General features: G+C 42.7%; 1 protein-coding gene across 1 annotated transcript in view; it reads right to left on the bottom strand.

The window, feature by feature from the left end:
• Positions 1–342: 342 nt before the first annotated feature.
• The window catches only part of st6galnac5a (ST6 (alpha-N-acetyl-neuraminyl-2,3-beta-galactosyl-1,3)-N-acetylgalactosaminide alpha-2,6-sialyltransferase 5a), a 36,109-nt gene continuing 15,513 nt past the window's right edge, over positions 343–20,938 (bottom strand). The window contains exons 3-5 of the mRNA XM_069510690.1: positions 14,052–14,464; positions 7,254–7,361; positions 343–3,110 (exon numbers count right to left, since the gene is read on the bottom strand). Of these exons, the coding sequence (XP_069366791.1) occupies positions 2,852–3,110; positions 7,254–7,361; positions 14,052–14,464 (780 nt within the window). The 3' untranslated portion in view covers positions 343–2,851. The remainder of the gene's footprint in view (positions 3,111–7,253; positions 7,362–14,051; positions 14,465–20,938) is intronic.

Genomic DNA, 20,938 nt, shown 5'->3' with positions numbered 1-20,938 from the left:
AAGAAAAATGCCCTTGTGCGCTTTTTTTGAATTGTGGTCAGGGATGTTCGGAGCTCGGGGGGAGTGACGAGGAGGCCTTGCAGCGCTGCCGCTCTTTCATTATCATTTCACTGTGACGCAGCCTCGTGTCACGAGCACATAGGAAGAGAGACGCTGAAAAGTATTATTGAAAGCTGCCGTTAGAGGAACGTGAGTCACCGTCGTCACATCCTCAGCAGAACCTCTGTGCTCCAGTTTCATGTCTGGAGGCTACGAATACAGAGGAAATGTTTTTTAACTCTATTAGTCACATTTTTATCCATATCTCACTGATAAATATAGAAACTGCGGAAGACGAAAGACGACAGATAAAAAGTATTTTATTGAGCGGAATGATATTTTCTATTATGTGCAAAAAGAAACACGAGTACATAAGTGCTGACATGACATTAGATAACACAATCGACCGGTAGCTAAATATGATTAGTTGTAAAAAAACAAACAAACAAACAAAGGAACTGTTTTATATTTTGGGAAATGTATTTTCTCTCATGTTGAATCTTCAGATAGACACCACTGCTACGTCTGCACAGTAAATATGTAGCTGGACTCAGTGTCCAGTTAGCCTAGCTTAGCATGAAAACTAGAGACGCTCCTTAAAGTTTAAACTATATCTGGTTTGTTGCATCGGTACAAAAACATCTACAGGGAAGTCGTGTACTGGAAAACAGCAAACTGCCCAACGTTTTGATTTCCGCTTGATACCAATGGTGTGATGCAACGAAGTATATTTACTTTATTGGTATACTTCAGTACGTTTTCCATGTATCTGTACTTCTGTACTAACATTCTGATGCTTTTACTCCACAACATATATCAGCATATATGTGTACTTTCTACTCCACTACATTTTTACAATGCATTGAATGTTCACATAGTTTTTATATTTTGGATTCATCAGTTAAAAGTGGGGAATTGGGCTTTTTATCCAATCACAGCTGGTGTTTAATTAAACTCTGCCTCCGCCATCAAGTCAGACAGTTCTATTCGTTCATGGGCTACACTCTGCAACTACTTTTACTTTTAATGCTTTTAGTATTTGTAAAAACAAGTACTTACTTACTTACTACTGAAGTATAAAAGTTACTGTGGTACTTAAACTTGAGAAATGTTGAGTACTTCTTCTATCACTGGTACTAAGCTCCTCTATCATGAGCTCTTTCTACATATTTACTGTACAGACATGAAAGACAGTTTCAGTTTTCTCTGGCTCTGTTTCACTGAATATAATATTTTGGGATGATTTCCAAATATAACCTCGATCTCTGGGCATATTTTTTTTATCACTTGGATTCTTTGCTAATACACAATTTCACACAGCCATTCACAGATGAGTCGACGCCTCTCTGGAAAACAGAAAGCATGTCCTGGTGTTTGCAAAGCGGGCGTCCGGTAGCACCACCCCTGCATCTGCTGATGTATGGAGAAGCAATCGTGACCTCACCTCCACACGAGCACCGACAGTTCGTATGTGACCCTCGGCACCTGTCCCCTCATTACTCACATTACAGAGATGACGGCAAAATCAATAGGGACTCTGGACCTGTATGCATCATTAAGAACAAGTGTCTGTGTCGGACCGACACCTGATTCTTATTCATGGAGGAAGAGCAGAGGAGGAGGAAAACTCAAGGATCTCAGAGCGAGCGAGAGAGAGAGGCGGCGCACACGGGGCATATACTCCACCGAATGAGAGGAGACTGCACATACAACACAATCAAGAGAGGAGAGTGACCGATCACATGCTCATGAGTCCTGCGAGAAAACAACAAAGAGAAAACCCAGTGTTCCTCGAAACGGTGTAATTCTTCAGGCTCGGAGAAGCGGCAGCAGATGAATAGAGCAGGATGGATGCTGCCGCTGCATCTCCGCTCTCGATCTTAATCTCCCACTTGTCTTGTGTGGCATGGCTGTGCATTTACATGGAGATGCAGCTTGTAGTAATATAAAACCACATTATTAACTGGTGACAGGAGCTGACAAAGCCTTATGATGCATATGTATGGGGCCAGAGGAGACACACACCCACACACCGTTTTCATCCATAAATACTCCTTTGCAAAGTTTGACTTGCGGGCGACACTCTCGTGAGCTCCCGGCAGAATAAATGAAAGTCGGGGAGGTGATTTCTAAACCTCCTCCTTCCGAGGGGGTCTGAGTCTTGTTGCATGACACGGGAGTCTGAAGGGTCTCATCTACTTGACCTGTTCTATCTTTGAAAATCTTCAGGAGAATATGGCGTCTGAACAGTAATAATTCATTCTCTCAAACTGCCAAATCCAAACCATTCTATTATTACTATTCAGCACCAAGGGTCTCCTGCGCTGCATTGTGAGATTAGGGGCATTGTAATGGTATTTCTCTTTCAGTGAGCTGTAAGCAGTGAATCCTGCACAGAGCCTTTATCCAATAAAGGCTTTGTGGTGAGCTTAAACCAGACTTGTATCCTCTGTTGTACCTCTGTGGTAAACACACACACACACACACACACACATGTATATGCACAAAGACAGGGAGGATCCACAGTAAGACACTGCATGCATTGAGAGTGGACTGCATGAAGATGTTTCCTCTTGTATGACCTCACTTCACAAGGCTTCCAGAGAACGGATGTACAACTTTGAATTGGTTCGTCTCAGTAAACAAAGTTCACTGCTGGAGCTGGAGAAACGTTCAGAACAAATGTCCAGCAGACTCTGGTCTTCACCTGTGGAAACGACTGGATGTTGTGTCCTCTCTGTGAAGGGTCCGGTGCCCCCGTCCTCAGTCCTGATGCGAGTTTCAACAGGGTTTTTCTTCACCACAGCACCGGTCACCTCTTCTGGGGGAGCAGTGGTGCCGCCGTGGCCGTTTCCTTCAGCGTCCGGTTGGCCGGGAGGGGCGGGGGGCTCCAGTCCGGCTGGTAGAAGTGGATGTCAAACGTCCGTGCCCAGTTGGCAAAGACTCGCTTCTCCGTGATGAAGCGGTGGTGGCTGCCCCGCCGCCCGCGCTCGTGGGAAATGTACATGGCGCACTCGTCTGGACCTCGAGGCTCATAGTAGTGGTAGGGGACGGAGAGATGCTGAGGCTCCCTGCAGGGGTGGAGACAGAGATGAGAGACAGTTGACATTCAGCGACGCTCAGTCACTCGAGTTTAATGTGACGCCTCAGAGTGTTTTTCATTTTGTGGTGAAGGAGGCTGATCTGTCTGTTTGTCTTGTGCACGCAGACAAATTTAGCTCATTTTAATTACTTGGATGTCACCGTTTTAAGAAGCTGTCAGCTTTTGTTTGAGCAATAACAATAGTTTTAAAGATCAGACAGGGAAGCTGTCTTCCATCATATCAACGGCCTCTGTCACGACCCAGTTCATTAAACATCATGTGGTAAATTTACTCGACATGAAACAAAGCTGAGCTCGGCCTCCTCGCTGTCGTACGTCTGCCTACGTTCAGAGGTTTAACTCCCTCCATCACACTTTCCTCTTCACGTGTTAGCATTTTGTGTTTGTCTTTATTTTCTATGATTGGTTCTGGTTTTATATTGGTCATAAAAAAAAGCAAGCGCACACAAAGAGTTTCCAAATGTTTAAAACAAATGAGCTCAGACTTGATCTTTTTCAACAGAAGGACACAAATAAAACCGTAACAAGGATATAAAACAAGACGAATGTTTAAAATTAGGTCTAAAAATAGTTAAAATAACTGATTTCCATAGTTGTTCCGGCCAAAATCATGATAATGACTTGTGACATGCAGAAACTACAGAAGACTTAATGCATAATACATTCACCTTTCCTTTTTCTTTCCATTATTAAACACATTTTATTTTATATTTCTTCTAGATTTCAGCCTCCCACACACATAAAAGGATTCAGATCCAAAAGTTCCCGATCTTTGGATTGTGTACGAGCTCAGGGGACAGTCCATGTGTCCAACTTCTCAGATTTGTTCCAGAGAAACACTTAAACAGACAATTTACAGTGCGAGTCGTGGCAGTAAATTGTTACAACCTTTAATAAATTATAGATAACACATTCAAACAGGAGCAGAGTGTGCACTAAACATATGTGTGCACATGTGCATGGGGGTCGTTGCCATTAACGAACTTTACATTATTACCTCAAACACATTCACTGTCCACTGTACCATTAAGATTTATATGGCTGTGCCTTACTTTTAACAATATGTGCCTTCTAAATGGAAAAGTCAACCCTAATGATGATGCTAATGATTCTGACAGCATTCACCTTCCATAATGCAGTAACCACTCGGTTTTACATTTGAGTCAATGTTATGGTAATAGGACAAGACCTCTGGTATTTAAAAACAATTTAGCTCCTTGAATTGTGTTAAATCTTAATTCAGTTAATCCTCCTTCCGCCTCTGCAGATACACTGTTCACACATCTGTCAGAAGTGATATCTCAGATGCAGCGTTAATGTGTATGAGACGCTTCATTGTCTGATTCTCAGCGGTTTCAGCTGCAGCAGTCGTCACGTACGTTTTCTTCGGTTAACGAGGGAAAGTGCTCCTTTTGTTTTGTTAGCCTGACTGCCGTCATTGCGTCATAAACGATGTGAAAACCTAACAGGGATAGTTTCCCCATCATCCTCCAGTCTCTCTGCACATTTTCAGTGAAATATAAAAAAGGCAAAAATGTCACAATAATAAGCTTCAGCCGGAAGAAACATGTACCTCACCGCTGTGTTCCTGCATTTTTAGAAGAGAAGTAATTTAGGCCACTAGATGAAAATTTAAAGAGTGAGTCAGTCGTCTGTAAGAAATCATTAAAAACACACTTTCATTCATGCAAGATACATTTTTCTTTAAAAGAAAAGAAGGGATGGTTCTTTAAAAAATGTAAGCAACTGTGACAGAGCAGCAACTTAATAACATGGAAAACTATTCTTTTGAAGCCGAGACAGAGAAGGAAGTGGGTAAAAGAAAAGGGAGAAAAGAAGAAGAGGGGGAGGAGGGTGGCATCACAACTCATATTTTATCCAGATATCTGATATTTTAACGGTTGTTGCATCGTTTATTAATGTTTTAACATGAGGTTAGAGCGAGAGGAGGTTTTGAATTTTTATTGGGATCAAGTGAAGTAAAAGTCCGCAGGCTTCGCAGAACTAAAACGAATCATACGTGTCAGCTTACGCCAACAAGAGCTGAGATAATGAACCGACACTCGTTCTTCATCATATCGTCCAGATTGAGTTTGAGCCGAGACCCAAATAAATTACAACTTGAATCAATCAGATCCATGTGTGAAGATAAAATAAAAGACGGAGCGTTCTACAGTTTGTTCTTTTTATTGAGAAACCTAACAAGACTTGTTCCGCGTCCAATAAAAGTCCTCAATTAAAGTGTTGCAGCTGAGATGTGAAGGAGACGTGAGCTGTAATTCAAACCATTAAACTCCGCTAATGAGGCAGGAGCCTTGGTCGCTCGGAGCAAAATGGAGGCAGAACAGATTATTTATCCCATGGTTCTTTGCATTTCTGTAATCTATATTTATTAAACATGCACCCACGGTGTCTGCTTATGTTTTAAAAATGGGGGATGCAAAGTTAGAATTGTAGATAAGTGGGGGTGGGGGTGATGGGAGGGTTGGGGGGGGGAAACACATTTCCTGCATTTCTAAACCACTGAGCCGTCCGCTCTGATTGAAGCTGCTATGAAAGACAGGAATCCATTAACAGCTGCAGGATCAGGACGGGAAATGATTTTTGTTTTTTTATGAATAGAATTTCAAATCTGAAAGAACCATTTAGAGGAGTCATTACTCGGCAGAGGGCCATCGTCAAGGTCAAACAATTCATGGAAATGAGAGAAAATCTTACTGCACAACATGATTAGGTAAATTAAACCTGCTTTAAAATGATTAACCTGATTGTTGCTGTTCTCACGGTTCAACGACCGCAACAAAAAAATCCAACAGTTTGGATGAATTAGCTTCACGATGACTGTCTAATTTTAACACACACACAATAAATAATAGAATATGAAATAAAACTGTCCCTATAGAAGCTTTGCCAAATGTCTGACCCAGAAAATGTTCTCGTGCAGGTTGTTCTCGTGTGGTTATGATCATACTTCAGTGTTATAGATACACTTTGTGTCCCATCAGCGTTATGTAACGCTCCAATTCTACGAGATTGAAGTGTTTTGGGCCACAGCTTTAAAATCGAGGCGGTTTTAATCTCACAGCTACTTCTCTACCACCTGTAGGGAAACAAAGCCACCAGCGTTTCGTTGCCTGGAGATCTTTTCACCTTTATCATTAAAAGTGTTCATCTGTTAAACAGTGACATGTGTCTATGAGCTGCTGCACTGAGACCTCACTGGGTTGAGGCCAATCTAAAAACAGGAACAGAAACTGTGTGTATCGAGTGCACTGACCTGAAAGAACGAGCAGTCAGAGTCAGCTGGGTGTCAGAGAAAGTTGTTCTCTGACAATCAGAGTCAGCATCAGAGAGGAAGTGTTCCAGTGACCAAAACCCTTTTAAAAATAAACCTTGTCTGAGTGGACTCACTCAAACAACGACAGACCTGCGTCATGACAACACATCCTGCGTTTGTTTCTGCTCCGGTTCATAGACTGGACCCTTGAAAGTCTGCGTTTCACAATTTATCATCCATATCACATCAAAAAGGACCCTCTCATCCAAATACAGCAAAGAAATGCAGCTTTCCTCTGCCTGAGTTCAACGTGTGTGTGTCATCGTCATGTTTTTATTGATGCCACATCTGTGACATGCGCTCGGAAAGAAAATTGAGAAGCATCCTGCGATCAAAAACAGTCCAGATGACCCGACTCCATCCTCTGAGCTTTGTAGAAAAGAAAAAAAAAAGATAAGAGGAAACAAAAATCTGTCGACTGATTCACAAAGTTGTTTCCTTTCAAATGAAAACGAATGTGAAATCTCAACGTCTTGCGTGAGACCATGATAAAAACTGCACCGCTCGACTTATCCGTGACGTCTCACCGACTTGTTTACTGACTTCTTTCTCACTAACAGGCAATTTAAGAATTCTAAAAACATCTCCAGCCGCACTGACATTTTATTTATCAGCTGCCTGAATATATTTACACGTTTAATCTTTCTTATCGGGCGGCCGTTCTCTGCCTCTATGAATTTGTATACGTGTGAAGCAACCGCGTACAGCTCTGTTTTAAAAACTGCTCACTGATGAGCCGACGATGCTGTTTCACATTCAGCTCCGCTGTCTCACCTGCAGAAGTCAGGGGCAACCATGCCATAGACATTGATCCTATCGCACAGCTCCAGGGCGATGGTCATAGTGAACCAGCCGGTGCTCAGCCACGAGTTTGATATCCTCCTGCGGAGGAAGGCAGAGAGATGAGAAGAGAAAAGACAGTTAGATGGATTTCATGTGCGGGAGACCGTGAGGCTGACAACTGTACCATATTACATTTCTTCTGACTGATTAACTGGGATGGATAATCAGAAAATGTCACGTTGGCGTACTATGAAGAAAGATTTCTCTAAATCCAGAGGTCGATATTCCTGGCTGCACGCGAGATCATTCAAATTCCCACACAGCTTCATTAAAATACGGATCCATCCCACGTATCGACCGAAACAAACGAACCCTGTCAAATAATCAAACCCTTAATCACAAAATAGCCTCGGTCTGCATGCATACAAAGCCCAAATGACATATTTAGCTTGAACCTCAGAATGATCTCCTTTAAGAAATGTGCATTTCAAAAATCTCTGGGTGTTTAAACGCCCATCAGAGTCGTGTGTCTCGTATCAAATTGAAAAACAAACACTCCCAATTTTTTGATTGAAAAATTCCTCGTTGGTTTTGAGAAATGTAATGTCAGGAAACTTGAGTTTCTAAAGGTTCTGTTGCGATGGAGACGTTCTGAGATTCTCTCACCACAGCAGGAATATCAGACTGCAGCATATTTTATAATATAAGTAGCTATCGGAAGAATCTTTTTAATCAACCACCTCACAGTTTTCACATTTTTAGGATTTATATCTAACTGGCTGTGTAGAGCAGCCTCACAGAAACTTCACGATGCTGCTGACCTGAGGCTCGTTGGCCTGGAGCAGCTCTAATCACTGCCAGCCCCTGTCCAGTGGGGGGGAGGGGCTCAGTTGTTGTGGTCCAAAGCACTTTTAGAACGATCAATATTCATCAAATCAAAGTAGGAGGTCACACAGTGAGCTAATGCCTCTACCAGGGCTGACACTTCATCACTATAAAACTTTTTACAGTTTCACTTGTTCATAGATGTTCAGACTCTTCATGTGCCTGATTCCTTCTTATAGATTTCTGCATTGTTTCTGGAAATTCCTCCAAAAAGTGAGAAAACCTTGATCGAGCTTGCTCCAAAAGTTTGAATAAAATCGTTTCAGTATTTGCGTAATCCTCCTCAGACAGACAAACAAACAGCCTTAGTGGAGGTAATTAGTTGAAGTTAAAAAAAAAAAAAAACTGCTCTCGTTTCACACAGTGTGAAAATATTCAAATGAGCGTTCAGCAGGGATAGATTCGAATCCTTCAGCTGAGTCGGGCACAGACGTGCATCTCGCCTCGCTCCCCTGCTGCACAGCTGAGCCTCATCTCGAATGGGATTGTGGCTGGTGACCAGTAAATGTTTTCATGCATCAGTTATGAGGTGCACTCTCAGGCGGCCCCTTAAATAGAATGGCAAGGTTACAAGATGAATGTAGGCAATCCCCGGCAACCCTGATTCTAATTGTTCCAACAGGGTCGAGACTGTAACGCTGAAGTTTGCCAACAACAGGCATCTCACCACACAGAGAGATTCAGCGTAGGAGGAAAATAAAATCCATAATGCACGGCAATTATATGAAATCATTCATCATCATGAAATTCAACACTTAAAGATGTAGGAGCACCACAGGCAGTTTTCTAACAGCAGTAAATCCCTGCCACATTCATTTAGATGTCAGAAGTTTGACCTTCATATTTCATTTTGGGCCGAGACAACAAAAAAAAACACACTTTCAGATCATTAGACTTGTCGAATGGCAGAAGAAATAAAGGTTAATGGGGCAGAGGAAAAAAATGCTACTACGAACAAACTGTTCAACTAATTCTGCACTTTCTGAAATGTATTATTTAATGTAAGAATCTGAGACTTGAGGCCTGATACAATGTCAGGGGATCAATTAAGTCCTGTTGTTGAGATACTTGAGTTTGGCCGATCGTAACCATCATGGATAAAAGTAAAGTTTCATGTCACGATGGCATTAAACACTTCAAACAACACTTCAACTGTGTAAACCTTTAGTTCACAATCATAACTTTCCTTTGGTGGGAAACGCAGGACATCCATCCATCATCTATACCGTTTATCCTCTGATGCTCGCAGTGGGAGCTGGAATTAATCCCAGCTGAAATTTGTTCGATAGGTCTCCAGCAGATCTCAGGGCCAACGCACAGAGACAAACAAACACTCACACTCACGCCTACAGTCAGCCGCAGGATTATTGGTCGGGGGTGCACAGAAAGACCCCTCTTGCTGTACAAACCGCCGCTCCGCGACCCTGCCCTAATTCCAGGACATGTCCGCAAATATCTTTGAAATGGTCAAAGTCTTTATCCACTGAAACACAAAAGCCTGATAAGAAATGCCTGCTCCCCTCCAGCTGATGAGGAGGACACATTGTGAGTGGAGGGTTCGCCGGCTTGTTTGGAAACAGCAGAGAGAACCCAGCGGTGGGGATTCACATCAGCCCAAAAAGTCCTGAAATAAAAGGCCTGATTAGCATTTGTGCTTTGAACCTTTCCCCTGCTCGGGGACGGTGGGATAGAAACACTTCTTCTTGCAAAGTTGAAGTGGAGCAAGGAAATGTGACCAGACTGTTCAAAAGGATTTCAGCGTAATCAGGAAAATATACTTTGCTGTGCTAACAAAGCTTTGTGTTCACACCTCTGGGTATTTTTAGCCACACTAATGCTGTGGTGCAATTGCTCGGCCTAACCCTTTGGTCCAAAGTGAAATATCTGTAAAGACCAGGAACAGATGTCCATGAAATTTGATTTAATTTAACATTTCTCACGGTCCCCATTGAAATATTTAAATTTAATCTCTCTCACGTTCACATTGACCCAGACAGTCTCTTATATTGAGCTAAATCAGAGTTTCCATTAAAACTTATAAGATGTGGGATTGTCAGGGAAACATATAGTTTACATGTCATGGAGTTTTTTTATTTTTATCTCATTGAGTTTTAAATGTCTCTCATAAAGAGGCAGATGTTGAATTTGGTGCATTAATTAGGGTCAAGCTTCCTCTCTGGACGTTTGACTCCACAGTGTGTTTTCAGAAACAGCTTTAAGGAAATAAACCGCTCCCTCATCCCTCTCTGTTATTTCTCCCTGATCCGACCCCATCACTGGGTTTGCTGGATGTGTCAACAAATGATCAGCTCCTGCTGTTTTTTTTATTGCGTTGCCAAATCTCCAGAATCAGTCACTCTGCACCGGCTGAGTGACACCGTGATGAATAGTGACAACGCACTTTTGTGCGACTTTCATCTTTATTAGAGTCCGTCGGTGCAACAAACAGCAGCGTCGAGCCAAAGTGATGTTATCGCAGATGACGCACCGGCTTCTCATTCTCATTTAATTAAGACAGGACCCAGGTTGTCTGGAACACGTTGATTTGTTGTGATATGCAAACACCGGACAGACACACACACATAGTTCGCACACACACACTTTGCAAATTGGAAAACTTTCAAAGTTCAGAGCGCAGCATTTTGTCATCAGGCAATCAGTGGTGTGTGTGTGTGGAGGTCTTAGTCAGGAGGCATGCAGCTAATCTCACATAAGAAGTCTTCTTCATTTCCTTGTTTATGAACATGCTGGTGAATAATGTGGTGTGAAATGTCAAACTCCGAGCTTCAATGGCTGTCTTTTAAAAAGAGAAACCAAGCTGAGCACAGGAAGACGGATTTCTACAGAGCTGCTGCTCATGTTAGCACAGTTTTATTCTGTAAATCTTGCAAAAGTGCCCATTTAAAGAGCAGCTCAACTGTGAGTCCTAAAATCTTCTTTCAATTGATAAATCAGAGCTTTTCAAGAAATGCTCTGATACAAAAAACAAACCCTCATCCCGAAGGCAGGCTGCACTTTATTCCTTTGTCATAGATCCAAATGAAATAGTTGATTAAATATTCCACTTTTTAAGCAGTCGCTGTAATTAACAAGAAGCAGCTGATTGGAGAGGATAGTGCTGCTGTGCTTCTAAAGAGCAGGAGAACTGTCGTTGAGCTCATTATAATGGCTGTTATACGACTGCTGAGAGCTAAAGGTCATATTAGTTCAAGCTGAAACACCTGTTGAACATCATTATCAGTGCAGGTGAACACACACACACACACGCACACACACCCGTCATGTTCGAGTGACTCCAGTAATTAGAGGGTGTTCGTTGTTTATTTTGTGTTTTTCAATTTAAGGACCTTCGCTTTTTCCAAGGTTGTCTGCGTCGACTGTCACAGTCTGATCCCAGCTCCCGTTTCTGTTGCGTCACTTTTGTTTTGCATTACTCAGGGTGAAACAGGCGACAATAAAGCTGCCTCCTCCCTCGTGTGCAGAGTCTCTCTGAGCATATTTCTTCATATTTCATATTTCAGTCCCATTAATATACATCTTCTCTGAATGGTCCTCTCCACCAGCAGCAAACTCTCTCCTGCTTACATTTGGTTTTCATTTTGTGTCCAATTTGCCCAATTTTCTAGTATTTTCCTTCTTATGGCTGTTGGCAACATCAAAGTTTTATTACTTTATTATAAAGCAAGAGCTTTTAAGACAGAGATAAAGAGTGCAGAAGAGTTATGTTTGAAATACTTGGTTTACTTGCGCCAGCAATTCCACTTATTTTGCTTGATGCGACTTGTTTTCAAGTCTGTGTGGACATAAGCAGATGTAGTCAAGTTACTATTCAAATATATTTAAATTGAAATCCAGAGAAATAAATTAAGAATTAATGGGTGTTTACATCCACTTCTGTTGTGTGTATAGATATATTTGGTTCACATATCGGCTGATTTACTGAAATGAATAAACAGCTGGTGGAGCCAACTCTCAGGTCCTATTAGTTTGATTAAATTAATTAAAACACCCTCAGTCAGACCTCAAACAAAAATATGGAAAAATATTCATGAATCTTTTTTTTTATTCATGTATTAATATGAGGAGTGTTACAGACTTCTCTTTTATTTTTTTCAAATCAGCCAAAAGAATGAAAACTTTTTTTGGTTGTTTTCCAAATTTGCCACAAAATGCTCATAAAAAGAAGTCGACAAACTTTCTGTTTCTGTTGCTTTGTGTCGCCTGAGTCCAATTACACTCATTTTTATAAAAAAATTGGTGACATCTTGTTTTTTCTTTTTTTCCCAGGACACGTTTTCCAACCTTCAACCTGAGCAGCAGTTTTATCAGCCAGGGTAAGTGAAGAAAGCATGTGGGGGGGGGTCACTCTAGACCAGGTGTGGGGAAAACATCCGGCCTTCGGACTATATGCGATTTATAAAAATGACAAAATAACACAAACTCAGAAATATAAAATGTTCACCTTAGCAATAACCTTTTCTGCAATAAAAAGAAAACGAAGAATAGATGTATTTTAATATGATAAAACAATAGTGCTCTTCTTCGGGGTGGACCCCTCTGGCTCTATGCTTTCAGGTCACGGTGAATGAAAAACCCACATAGCTGTCTTCAGACGAGTGTCATGGCGACTGTCAAAAAAATATGTGTGTGATCCATTATTTAGTTTGGCCCTCAAAGGGCACAATTGAAAAGTCCCTCGATAGGTTCTTGAAAGGTTTCTCTGCCACCGCTCTAGATCTATTTCATCTCTGGTTGACAGCTGTTGAATCGTTCTCTCTCTCACGTAGCTCTCAGACTCTGGGCTCTTTATCTTTGCAGAACTTTTATCGTCATTAAAAAAAATATATATATTTAATAGATTTGCGGTGTAAGGGATCGACCCTGCGACATTTTGTTAATCGACAGATTTCCAACCATCGGACCTGTAACCCACACATCCTGCAAATCATACCACGACTCTGTATCCGGTAAAACCTCAAACCAGAGCTCCACAGTAGAGCTGTTGGTGATTATCATAACACATTACACAAACATAAAGCGCTGAATGGAAAAAGAAATTTTCTAAAGCTAATTTGGCTTTAATCACCAGCGGAAGCTCATTCCAGCTTGGCAATTTAACACAGGGAATGCAGGGGGGGGGGGGGGGTACCTGCTTTTCACTGCTCCTCCGCCAGTGTGATTAAAATGGGTGGATGCAGGATCCCACACCATCTTAATTACCTTTACTGAAATGGCATAACCCATAATTACAATTACATGCTTGCAGGGTTGTCGATCACGCAGTTGATTACCCAGAAACTCTACACTATTAATGCACTTCTCCCACAGGATCCGAATCCTTAAAGGACAAAAGGATTCATTTTAAATATGAGTGGTTTCCTGGTGCAGCAACGTTTTGCATGCTGATGGCCTCCTATAAACTTTTCTCAAACATTAGGGAGATACAGATTTAGGTCGTCTTCCTCTTTTCTGATATGCTCCATGGAGCAGAAATGAAGCTGCCTGCTCACTGTAAACATTTATTTACCATGACTGGAGGTGCAGAGTCTGAAGGATGATGTCTGAGCTATTCTCCAAATTCTCTATTCTGCAATTCTCCCCCTGACATGTATCTGAAGCTGGAGACAGATTCAGTCACAAGTGACACCACAGACAAAGGCTCCGACGAGAGGGAAAGACAGACGCTGTGCATTTGTGTATGTGTGGTGTTGTTTTCACTGAGCACTGATAATGCCGGGGCTGAGAACTCCATCTTCTGAGTCCTTTAAGCCTGTTCAGCTCAGGGAGAAGTTGTTACAGGAGCAGAAACTTTACGAATCCTTCGGAAACTTCACAGCTGAGAAAACTCTGATCCTAGAGCCACTGTATGCACAGTATTACAAAGTGTCAGGGCAACAACCTCACCTGTCTTTGCCCGTCTCCTTCTTGAAGAGGTCGTCAAACTGCAGCATCTTCTGCCAGGAGATGATGTAGACCTTGAGTTTGGGCAGCACCTGGTTCATCAGCCGCAGGTTGTTGTACACCAGGCCCTTCCCGTCGCGCCTCATGTAGCTGCTGGGGCCCCAGAAGATGAACACCGTGTCCTGGCTGGCGTTGAGCAGCTCGTGGCGACTCCGCAGGACCCTCTGCATGCTGGAGTGAGCGATGACACGCAGGGAGGTGCGGTGGCCGACATCGTGGGCGTAACCCCTGGCGGTGGGTGCGTCATTCATGCGGATGACGCACTCGGCCCGATCGATCTCTTCACCCCTACCCCCTCCGATGAGGTGACCGGAGCTGGTCACCAGGGCGCAGGTCTGGCAGTGCATTCGCAGAGGCTGATTGAAGACGGCAGGAGAGAAAGAAAAAACAGGAATAAGAAACCGGAGAAGAAAAATACACTTTCTCTTAAAAATAGCTTCTGCGCATCCAAATATTTGGCTGCCTCATTCCTCGGGGAGGCACCAGCAGCACCGCCAGGAGAATTTTTATGTTAGCTTTGCACCATATTTATAATAAAAAACCTACAGACTTTTGTCAGAAGTCAAAAATGCTCAGAAACTTCTGTTTATCCCCGGTTTATACAGAATATGCAAAGGCAGACAGAAATGCACACCTAAGGGAACTTTGGAAAAAAGCTTCACTGTGTGTTTGAGGCAGAAAATGCTTTGCTGACAAATGGATACCGACAGAGCCTCTTGGGTACGTGTAGCTTGTCATATTGCTTTGTGATTGGTAGAAACCCTGAGGTCTTACAAAAAAATTCACCTTAAATCTTTCTCCAACTTGCACACCACAGAGGAGTGTGTGTGTGTGTGTGTGTGCAACTACAGCTCTGTTGCCTACAATTCAGGTGGATGCTTATTAAATATGAACCTTTAAATTATTTAGCATAGAATAATATACTGTCCACTTTATTAGGAACACCATACTGATACCAATGGGCCTCTGTTTGCCCAGTTCCTCGGAGATTCTGGTCAATGCATCACATCACATCACATCACATCATCTCTGCAGTTTTGTCTGCTGCACATTCAGGCCGTCAGTCTCCTGTTGTACCACATTCAAAGCTGTTCCATTGGATTCAGATCTGGTGACTAGAAAGTTCACTGAACTCATTCTGAAATGCTTTTCTGCTCACCCCCAGTTGTTAACAGTGGTTATCTGAGTTACTGCAGTTTTTCTATCAGCTCCAACCAGTCCGGTCACTCTCTCCTGACCTCTATTATTAACTCTACGTTTCCATCTGTAGAGCTGCTGCTCACAGGGTGGTTTATTTATTTATTTTTTATTTTCTGCACCATTCTGAGTAAAAACTCTAGAGCCTGTTGGTAATGGAGGAGATCACTTTCAGAAATAGTAAAACCAGCACCAACAATCGCACCAAAATCCAACATGATGTTTGAAGTGAACATAAACTGAAGCTCCTGATTGCTAATACTGCCTATATGATGAATATGTGAATTAAAGTCCTGCTAATCCATCCCATAAAAGGGATTTGGTTTTCTTATCCTATAAAAGAGATTTACTATCGTGTTTGATGATTGGAAACAAAAGATCAACGCATCAATATAAATATGAAATAATAAAACAACATGAGATAATCACTGTCCCAGCCGTTAAGATGGATGACAAGAAATCATGTCGGCCGTTTTTCTTTAATTAATGGATCATGAAATAAATCAGGCTTATTTAGGGGACTGATTTCTGCAGGTGTGTGTAATTTGGTGCAGCTTTTTTGATTTAATTGATTTGGATCGGCGATGGTGTTCTCTTCTAGTTGAGAAATGATTTACAATTTAAACCATAAAAGCCAAAAATCCTCTGGTTCCATTCTCCAGTTTATTAATATTTGCATGTACTTTCTCTTTTGTGGTAGTAAATTACATGCATTGAATCATATTTGTGGCTGTTATATTCAAGATCCCACGCTTGTATGTCTAAGTTGTAGTTAATTAAGTATGTGGTCTCTCTCTCAGCAGGCTCATTAACACAGACCTACTTGTGTTGTGTTAAACTGCTCTGTGTGTTGGTGGTGTGTGTGTGTGTGTGTGTTTGTGTGTGTGTGTGCATCATGTGGGTGTGTCTGGGATTTTCCATGCTTGCACACAGACCCCTGCACTGAAAATCAATGACACACATCCCAGGACTGCAGAACCCTGAAATATCCCCCAGCAGAAATATGCTGGTTATTTATGGACTTATAGCAAAAACAAATTTACATTTTCATTGCATTAACAAGGACAAATGATTATAGCTTCGTTTGTGTGTGTGTGTGTGTGTGTGTGTGTGTGTGTGTGTGTGTGTGTGTGTGTGTGGAGTTAGAAGATGTGTCGTTATCATCCTCATCTGCTGACTTTGACTTAGTGGCAGATTACCAGCAGGAACAGACTCATCTGGTTAATGAGACTTCAAGGAGCAGGAGGAGAGGGAGATGGAGAGGTGGAGAGGTGGAGAAGGGGTGGGAGAGAAAGGGAGACAGAAAGAAGAAAAGGAGAGAGAGAGAGAGACAAACGAGTAAAAAGAAAAGATGGAGGAAGAGGGAGATATATAAAGGCAGTGAGAGCCACCTCTGTGCCACAGTGTTTGATGAAATGTTGAGCTAATGAGGTCCTGGCGGTCTACAACATCATCATCATCAGCAGCAGCAGCAGCAGCAGCATCCCTCCATTCCTCCCATCTCCCCCTGCCGTTGCCTCTCCCACCTGGCAGCGCCTTGACAGCCAATCTGGCTGTAGAGCTACGGCACCAGTGGAGCAGGTCAGAAATCCCATTTTCTCGCAGGGGCTTTTAAGTGGCTCCACAGACCCTATTCTCTCTTCCTCTGTCTCACGGAGAATTTAAGTGGGCCTTGGCCGGCCAGAATTGGCCTCTTCAGGGAACTTGGTCAGGCTATTACCAAGAAATAGGCTAGATGGTCTGGAGAAGGCTCTCCATTTCAGCCAAAATTATGTGACCCGTCCACTGCGGCGGCTCGGGTTAAGACGATGGAGTCGAGGTCGAGGCCGCTTCTGAGGCAGCGTTCCTCAGCACCAGCTCTGAGAGATTCCTAAAAACTCACATTTGTCCTCAACAAACCTCCGAGGAAAACTGTGCTCTGCTTAATGATTCATGCAATAAATGGTTTATAAGACACATCTATCATTTATGTATGTGGAATCGCTGGCTTTGTTCTTCCAAAAAACTGAGAAAAATACCTTTGATCAAAATGAAAAAGATTTTCCACATCTAAACTGTGAGTGTTGAGTATTTTTCTTTTATTAAATTCAGCAGTTTGTCTGGTTTCGACACAGGAGCCAAGCTTTGAACTAGATAATTTCTCCAGATAAATAATACAATGTGAATACTGCGAAGGTTTTTCTTTCCTACTGGAGGTTTTAAAATAGATTGAAGGAGGAAGAAAAATGTAAGTTATCAGGAAATGTTTTCCAGGAACATCTCTCTCTTGTGTAAGCCATTATCAACATGCAACAGGACTTCTTCTACAGATGGAGTCTGGTTGCATGGATTCATAAATAGAGTTAAATGAAGGTAGATTTATCTGTTGCTTGCAGTTCTTGTGTGCGTACATCAGCGGTGGAAAGTAACTGAATACATTTACTCAAGTAATATACTTAAAGTACAAGATCCATGTACTTCTACTCTACTACATTTCAGAGGTGAATAATATTAAGTAAAAAATATTAAAACGTTAAAAACGACCCATTACGTGTCAGATGTGAGTTTTGAGCTGTTTGTCGAGTTGTTGCAGATTATTTCAAATAATTAATGAATGCACTAAATGCTTCAGTTCTAGATTCATGTTTGAAGATGTCTTTTAAATCTTTTTGCTCAATTGATAAACATATAAACCTAAAATTAGCTCAACTACATTTTCGGTTTCACAGTGAGATTCTCAGCCTCAGAGGGATGAAGAATAACCTTGTCCCACTTGTGGCACACACCAGGAGCCTGCCCTGGTTTCATTAAGCCCATCCATCCATCCACAGTGGCCTAGTAAAGAACAAAACCTCCAACACGCAGACAGAAAACCGCCCGTCGCATCCGCTCCGCCTGCCGGAGCGACGGCACCGACGGTGGGGGCCGCCTGCTTCTGTTTCCTCACTCTGTCGGCATCTGAAGCCTCCTCTGCTTCCACTGAGCTTGTCCTTCATCAGGCTGCATGAACCATCACTGGCTGCCCACCGTGCAGCCTGCCCGACTCCCTGACCCGGGGAAAACATGGCTGTCAGAAAAGCGGGGATTAACCTTGAGAGATAGTGGAGGGGACGATAGGAAGGGGGGAGCTCGGTCCCACGCTTCCTGGGGAGACTGTATCCTTGAAAGAGGAGGGAGACGGGTTGGGAGGGAGTCTGGTGACCAAAGAGGGGTTTCGTGTAACAAGACAGACTTCGGGTGTCTATTCAAGTTCAGGACAAACATGGTGTTTGCCATTTAAATGGTTTCTCCAGTGTTATTAAGGCCGTTTGGAACATCAGAAGGCTGTGATTGTTGAGTGGCGTTCGGAGACTGTGTATGAGAGTGTGTAATTAAACAACAGGGACGAATCAAAGCCCTAGAGGACTCACATAATCACACACTGTTACCATCTGATTGTAATTGGGAAGGATTGTGCAGTTCAGCCGGCCTGATTGGCTTCGTGGTCAGCAGCCAGAGCTCTTCACCGCCCATGGGTAACACGTGCAATAATTGGTGGTTAAAACACGCATGGCATGAAATCAGCTTCACTTCTTCACCCTATCTCCCCCCTCCCTCCTTCCCCAACCGCCTCGGCCCCCTGAGGAAAAGCCATACTTACACTGCAGTGAACCTTTACGCTTGATGTATGCCATACTCCTTCTGAGTGGAGAAATAGCATTTGAGTGTTGTTATTGATTTTGTGTGGGCAAATGCAGAGGGATCGAGTGAGGGCTTAGTGAGGATGCGGGACCTCTCCAAGGACGCGAAATGGAGGATATGGCTGGTAAATGCGAGTGTTGAGAGGCGGCAATCATCCGGCCCAGCAGGATGTTGTCTGGCTGTCTAGTATTGTCCAGAGATCCCACAACAGAACAGAGCGTTTTCCACCCCCTCCAGGATGACCTTTAGGCTTGTCAAAGAAATCGTTGTTTTCCATAGTCTCCTCAGAGAGACGACTTCTAACCACGGCCAGAACTCAACAGTGGCTGGAGGCACCTTGCAGGGTTTTAAAAAAACGAAAACAAGGGGAAATTCTGACCTTATGTACATTTCAACTATCTGTTACCACCCGTCAGCCTGCTCGTGTGTTGTTGACTGTTATGAATACAGCTTTTGTCCTTCATGGGCCGTTGGTGACTGATGGGTGATATTTTCTTGTGTCATACAAAGGTGAGAAGAGATTTGATTGGAAAGCTTATAGTACTGCAAAATATGAGTACTACACAGATGTGGACGTTTTGATTGGCTATTAACGTGGAGAGAGAGACGACAAAGATCGCTGCACAGAATAATATATGAAAATAATCATAATGAAAAGTGGATCATTATGAAACTGTAGTGGGACAATTTTGGGATAAAACTGCAACTGGTAAATTTGGACCAAAACAGTGGAGCAACTGACTGACCATCAGTTTTCCACCTTTGCATAGCTAAAGATTTTCAACAGCAAACGAAAGCTAGAGTTCAATAATAATAACAAATACAATAATGTATTAAATGAAAAAATAAATAGAACAACAATCTTCTGGAAAGCCCGTTTCTAATTGTGTTGTAAAGTTAAAATGCATCTCGCTGGGATTCACAGAGTGGATTTGCTACCGTACAACTGTATTATTTCTTACTCATTATATTTGCATGTAAAAAGGACCATTAAAAAACACTCTAAAATCAGATAAAGGGACAAAAATGCCCTGTAGAAAAAGTTAATTTCTTCAGCTGCTCCCTGCTGCGAGTGCCAAAATGTGCAATTTATGATATGAGATGATTAAAAGGAGAAAAAGGAGAGGTGGGGGGGTGAAAGAGCGAATGAATAGAAAATGAACGAAGGTAGAAACAAAATTAGGGTTGATGGCGGCGAAGGAAGAGTACAGTTACCAATTAGAGATAAAAACTCAACAGCAGTGGCAGCAGAACCAAACCTGCTTCTATTGTGCTGATGAGAGTTAGGACACACACACAGACAGACACACACACACACACACACACACACACACACACACTGGCAGTTGAGTGCTGCAGGGCAGAGTCAGTGGAGGCTTATTTGGAGCTGTTTGTCCGGCATGCACGTTTGACCAGTCATTAGAGAGAGCTGCCGAGGACTAATGAAGAAGAGGAGAGGAGGAGGAAGACGAGGAGGAGGACAGAGACGAGGGGGGGAGTGGATGTGGAAACACTGGCAATTAGGGATTTGAGCGGTCAGCAGTCATACACCAGGTTGACAGCTCCTGCTGCTCCGATGCTCTGGTCGTAATTAGGGCAGAGTTTTCTGTGAGCACCTTGAACAGAAGGCGTCTTTGATGGAGGGCAATTATCTACTTCAGGATGAGACAAAAATGCATCTGACCCAAAAAGAAGTTAATGAAAGCTCATTGATGGAGGTTGATAGTGGGTTTTGTTTTTTTTGGGGGGGGATAAGTGGCATGGCTGACGATGTAGTTAAGAGGGCACTGGTTGAAACAAGAGCTGATATCATCAAGTGCGTTTGAAGAAGAGGAGGAGAGATAGGCAGCGGAGCTCTGATCTTCAAAGCAAGCAGGAGTGTAAAGAGGGCTCTTCACTCTCTCTGTGTGTGTGTGTGTGTGTGTGTGTGTGTGTGTGTGTGTGTGTGTGTGTGTGTGTGTGTGTGTGTGTGT

This window comes from Paralichthys olivaceus, chromosome 16 (genome assembly GCF_024713975.1).
Source record: "Paralichthys olivaceus isolate ysfri-2021 chromosome 16, ASM2471397v2, whole genome shotgun sequence".
Taxonomy (NCBI): Eukaryota; Metazoa; Chordata; class Actinopteri; order Pleuronectiformes; family Paralichthyidae; genus Paralichthys; species Paralichthys olivaceus.
Note: the sequence above shows the minus strand (reverse complement) of the source record. Positions and strands in the feature narration are given on the sequence as shown.